General features: G+C 56.9%; 1 protein-coding gene across 1 annotated transcript in view; it reads right to left on the bottom strand.

Annotated features, from left to right (window-relative positions):
• Positions 1 to 1947, bottom strand: part of NKX1-2 (NK1 homeobox 2) — a 24661-nt gene extending 22714 nt beyond the window's left edge. Inside the window, exons 1-2 of the mRNA XM_007936902.1 lie at positions 1734 to 1947; positions 8 to 129 (exon numbers count right to left, since the gene is read on the bottom strand). Coding sequence (XP_007935093.1) covers positions 8 to 129; positions 1734 to 1947 — 336 coding nt within the window. The remainder of the gene's footprint in view (positions 1 to 7; positions 130 to 1733) is intronic.
• Between the last annotated feature and the right edge of the window lie 3499 nt (positions 1948 to 5446).

The raw sequence follows: 5446 nt of genomic DNA, 5'->3' as shown, positions 1-5446 counted from the left end.
CCCGGGCCTCGGGGGAGCGCGCCGCGCGCTCCCGCCGCTGGCGCCGCCCCGCGTCCTCCGGGTCCTCCGCTTCCTCCGCCTCCGAGCCCTCCAGCGGGGACGCCGCGCCCGGGCCTCGACCCGCGGCATCTAGAGGAAAAGAGGGCGGTGACTAGAAGCCAGAAAGACCCGCGCCCCAGCCTCCTGCTGTGTTGCCCAGAGGGCGCTGCACTCCTCTCAGCCCCCAACTTCGCGCTCCTCCCCCTACCGCGCGTCCTCAAAAGCGCCTCCCCGGAATTGGGATTTAGGGGTGCGATACCCCGTCTCCACATCTGCCACTTAGTCAAACCAAAAAAACCAAACTCATTGCCCTGGAGTCGGATCCGATTCATAGCGACCCCTCCTTGGGTTTCTGAGGCGGTCTCTCTACGGAGGTGGATGGCCCAATCTTCCTTCCAAGGAGTAGCTGATAGGTTTGAACCGCCAGCTTTCTGGTTAGCAGTCAAATGCCTTAGGCACTAGGCCACTAGGAGGGGTAGGGTTATTGTGCATTAAGACACCAAGTGCGTTTAGGGGCGTGTCTCCCAAAATCCCTAGAAGCTTACTTGGGTCTGGCCTTCCCAGCAATTAAAGAAGTTATTAAGTACCCCCCTGAAAGCGCAATTCCCCCTTCCCATCTTCTCTGCCCTGCCGTGTTAATAGAGTTTCAGATTTGTGCGGAGACGGATCGATAGATGTCATCTATTAAAGGTAAGTTTTAATCGAACAATATTAGGATCAGACAGGGAAAGGGGGTTTGAAGCCGGGGCCTGCAAGCTGCGGGGCAGGAGATATGCGGGCACCAGTAATAGACTATCGATCACCGGCTGGGAGGGGAAGAGCGAGACCCCTCGGAATGGCGAGAGGAGCAATTACAGGCCGGCAGCCCCCGGCCCAGGTGCGGCTGCAGAGACGCCCCGGGGCCCCAGACAATCATCGCCCACCTTGAGAAGGGGCGCGGGGACCGCGCGGGATCCAGCCTCCCGGGGGGCGCCTGCACCCTGACCTTCGGCGCCCCTCGCGGAACCTCACGGGTCCTGGTAGCTTCAGGTCTTCCTTTCAGCCACAAACTGCCCGGGACCCCTCACCAGGCACCCGCCAGAATTAGGAGGAAGTAAAAAAAAAAGTTTCGAAGAGAAAGAACCTAGAGCCTCCCATCATTCCTCCCCCGCCCCTAGCCCCAATCAACGTTTGGGTCTCGGGCGAGTGAGCGCGCGGGGCGGCTGAGTCTCGGCCGGTGGCTGGAACTGGGCACCAGGTGAGGAATCTTGAGCTCGCTACTCACCACGTCCGGAGCACAGGACTCAGGCGGGCCCCGACTCTCCCAGCCGTGAAATGGGGATGCTGTTCGGCTGCGGTCTACCTCACAGGTGTTTCTTATCCCGGCTCCTAGCCAAGCCCAGGCAAGTGGAGGGCGCCTTGCACGCCCGGTGAATCAATGAACCTGGGCAGGATGCCCACACGGCGAACTCTGAGCTGTGGGCCTGGCCCGCTCGGCGGGTAAGCAGGACCGGGGCTTGGTGGCTGTCTCGGCCCCGGGGGCCTGGGAGCCTCTGTCCGCCTCCATCCCGCTCTGGGGCCGAGGCTGCGTGTTGCGCTTCGCCCAGGCTTCCTTACCTCTTTGCAGAAGCCGCTGCTCAGCGCTACTCGCCGGGTCTCTGGCCACCCTACCCCCCGCCGCGCGCATCCTGGGGCCGGGGCCCCTACATTCTTACCAGGGGTCTCCCGGTGCCGGGCCGGGTCCTCGGGGCTGGCGTCCTTTCCCGCTTCGTCCTCCGCCAAACTTTTCTTGGCTTCCCGCGGCGGGGGGCGCACCGCCGGGAGGGCAGAGCGGGTGAATTTCTGCGGATCCAGGATGTCCAGGACCGAGAAGGAGATCTTGTGGGAAGAGGGAGCCGCCTTGGCCCCGCCATCCTGCCAGGCCAGCATGCCCGCCGCCCGCGGGCCGGAGCCCGCACTCGGGCTCGCCGTCCGGCTGGGGCTCGGCTGCAGCTCTCCGGCGGGGAGGAGGGTCTGGGTAGCCAAGTGGAGCTGGGGGGTAGGGGGCAGGAGGGGGCGGAGAGATCCGCTGGGGGCTGCGCTCCGATTGGCACTTGCGCCCCCGAGGCCCCCGCCACGTGCAGGGCGGGCTCGCGGCCGCCCCAAGACTGCCGGACGCCAGGCGGGGACCGGTCACCTAGCGGAGGGGGCGCTCGGTGCCCCCTGTGCGCGCGCCCGCGGGGACAGCGCCGCCGGCTCCGCGCGCCTCCGCCCGACCTGAGGGGACTCGAGGTGTAAGCGAGGTGAGAGGGAGAATCGGAGGCTTCCACTTGGCACTGCTCAGACTGGGGTTTGCGCCCCATCTTCGGTGCAGCGCCTTTGGTTTCGGGATGTGATTGAAGCCAGGAATGCTCACGTCTCCAAGACCATGTTCAGCGCACCTCCTGCCCCGCCAGTGAACCACGACGCAAGTGATGGTCTCAGGCCCAGCCACCTGCATTGACAGCCCGCGTTCTCACAGTTGTGGGTTTGTTATGCCCTCGTGCTTACAGAATCTCATGGATCAGCATCTCTGTGAGGTGCCCATGGCCTGCGTATAGCTATTAGCCCTGCTTTAAAGAGGAGGAAATTGGGGGTCGAAGAGAAATGACTTCCTCGGGGTCACTGTTACTCGGTGACATCTGGATTTGAATCCAGATCGCCTTCTCCCAGACCAATGCCCTTTTCACTACATCCTGCCGCCTCTGAACTGGAGGGAAAAAAGCCTGTCGGCGACCAGAGGCCTTCCCTTCCGTCCTGGAGCCAAGCTGGGTCAAAACAGCAGCAGAGGTTGAGGGCAGGTGCCTGAGGTCCTACGGGTGCCCCATTGCTTTGGGCACCTCGGTGGGGCAGCAGGCTCAAAGCTGAGTGACATCGGGGAGGTGGCTGCCCTGGCTTGCTGTGACACCGTGCACACCCTGGTGTCATTCCGGGCCTTCTTCACAGACTCAGGCATTTACAATTGAAATGAGGTCTTTGGGCATCAGGCACCATCTTTGTTCCCCACAACTCCCTCCAACCCCGAAAAGAAAAAGGTCAAAAGATGCTTGTTTGGTTTGTGTTTAAGTCCAGAGAACTGACAGACGGTTGAAATGGCCTCATCAGCCCCACCACATCCCTGGAACTGCAGGCACTGATGGTGGATGTAGCTTCCAGAAGCCAAGCCCAACCCTTGCCTTTCTTATTGCAATCCTTAAACACCAGGCATTTATTCCATCAGCAGTTCCTGAGGCTCTCCCAGGCCTCCGCCCAGAACCACCTCTGATTGAGCAGTCCCTTTCTTCCCTGCCCCACGGGGCTTCCCAACAGTGGCTTGGCAATTAGTATTGTCTGAGCAGGTAAGGAATAGGAAGAGGAGGAGAAGCCTTCGCATGAAAGAGCCTGGGGCTAATCCCATCTGTCACTGAAAGAGGAGGCGGGAGAGGCCAGCTCCTTGTAGCTTTTCTCATTCAAACCTCCCTGTCCCTCCCAGAGGCGGCCACAGTATTCACTGCCGACTTTAAAGCCCTGCGGAGATTCAAACCAGCCCCAGCCCTAGGGCGAAGATGGATTGCGCTTTTAAAGCCCAGGACAGGAAGTGCCCTGCCCAAGCCACTGGACCATCTCCCAGCAAAGGGACTGCCCTGGAATTAACAGTGGCTTCTAGGATCCTGGATTCCGAATCACAGGGCCTTTATGGACGACAGGGCACTTTGTTTTCTGTTTCCTCAACTCTTCATACCCATCCTCGCCTGACTTTTTTTCTTTTTTTTTTTTTTATCTTCCTTTTTCTTTTCTCTCATCTCCCTTTTCTTTTCGTACTTAGATTTTTCTGTAGAGCTAGGAGTGCATCTACTTAAATTTGCTCCTGCGTGGAATATGCGGTTTCACTTGGTCCCTCTTATCGTTTTTCTGCAAAATAACTTGAGGCTTTTTACATGGGGTGGCAGGCGGGCATTCCAGAGGCACCCCGAAACCAAACCAGAGAGGCAGGGAGGCCCAAGACAGCCAATGGCAGCCCAAATCTAGGTCATGTTGACTTCACGTTAGAAATGACCTCAGAAACATTCCTTTCAGTTACATGACTCCTCTGTCCTTTGAGGCCCACAGGTGTTTGAACAGGAAAAAAGCACATTGCTGTCCAGGCCGTTCTGACTCCTGGCAACCCCACGTGTTACAGAACGGCTCCACAGGGTTTGCTGAGCTCTGATCTTCGTGGAAGCAAACCTCCAGGGCTTTCTTCTGTGGCACTGCTGGATGGGTGGGAGCTGCCCACCTTTGGGTTAGCAGCCAAGGGCCAACTGTGCCACCCAGGGACCTTTGCATACAGGAAAGGAACTAAAAAGGAGAGAAACCACAAATTGGAAAGTCAAGAACACGTAATGCCTTCTTCAAAGCTATGAACCCTTAACAACTCCTTATTTGACAAGGACCTCTTCTCATTTTTTTTTTCTTTCCCTTTCTTTTTCCCTTCTTTCTGAAACATGTGTTAAGCGCAGCCCAAGGTCATGTGCAGCCTCACAGTCAGCACTTGGCCTCTGCAGTAGACACACAGGAGAAGCACCATGTATCTCCAAAAACGTTGCCCCATCAACGCTGGGAGAGAGCAAATGTCCTGGATTTACCTGACTTAAAGAGGAACCTCTCATCAGAAGGACAGAATAAAGTCTTAAACTTGGAGGTTCAGGGGGAGACCCTTGGCACTGTGTCCTGGCCACCTGCTTTGTAAAAGAGGCAGCAAGGCCTCTCCTTTAGGTGCAACTTGGCAATGTTTCCGACTCCTGATGCCGGCATCCTGTTACCATGCTCCTGCCTGTATTTATACCCAGGAATCCCGCCATCATAAATATATTTCCAGCAGGCCACCCTCCCTCTGTGCTTCCAGTTGATTTGTGTTCTCAGTGCAAACATTAAAATTCTGCCTGAGTACTGTCTTTAAATTGCTTTGATGCTGGGTGGGTTCCACCCCTGACCTGTCCTGATGGCAAGTGATGGCTGTAACAAGCTCGGGATCAATATTCATAGCGGGTGTCCTGGGCTGATAACACTATCCAAGACAATGTTCACTATCAGTGTGGACAGCTGAGATATTGCGCCATTAGGGGTGTTGTGTTAAATAACCTGATCCATTTCTGGGGCTATTTAATGAATTTCACAGTTTAGATATTATCTTTAAGGAGAAGGCAAAGGCCCTTCCAGAGGCACTGATGCAAATCAATGGTGCCGAGCTTCTGAGCTAGTCCCCCAACAAAGTGGCCGCTAATTCCAGCACAGCCTGGAGGAGCTGCTGCCTGGGGGCTGTGCACAGTGAGAAGCACTTGCTGTTCAGGTGTGTGGGGATGACATTGTGAGCGGTGTTAAAGCACCTTAGATAAAACTGGATGGTGAAATCAACTATAGCTTCAAGTCTCGGTAAAACCCTGCACGCTGA

The sequence above is a fragment of the Orycteropus afer genome, unplaced genomic scaffold, assembly GCF_000298275.1.
Source record: "Orycteropus afer afer isolate SDZICR_OR568_19922 unplaced genomic scaffold, OryAfe1.0 scaffold00038, whole genome shotgun sequence".
Taxonomy (NCBI): domain Eukaryota; kingdom Metazoa; phylum Chordata; class Mammalia; order Tubulidentata; family Orycteropodidae; genus Orycteropus; species Orycteropus afer.
The sequence above is the reverse complement of the archived record's forward strand: the minus strand, read 5'-3'. Positions and strand labels throughout refer to the sequence as shown.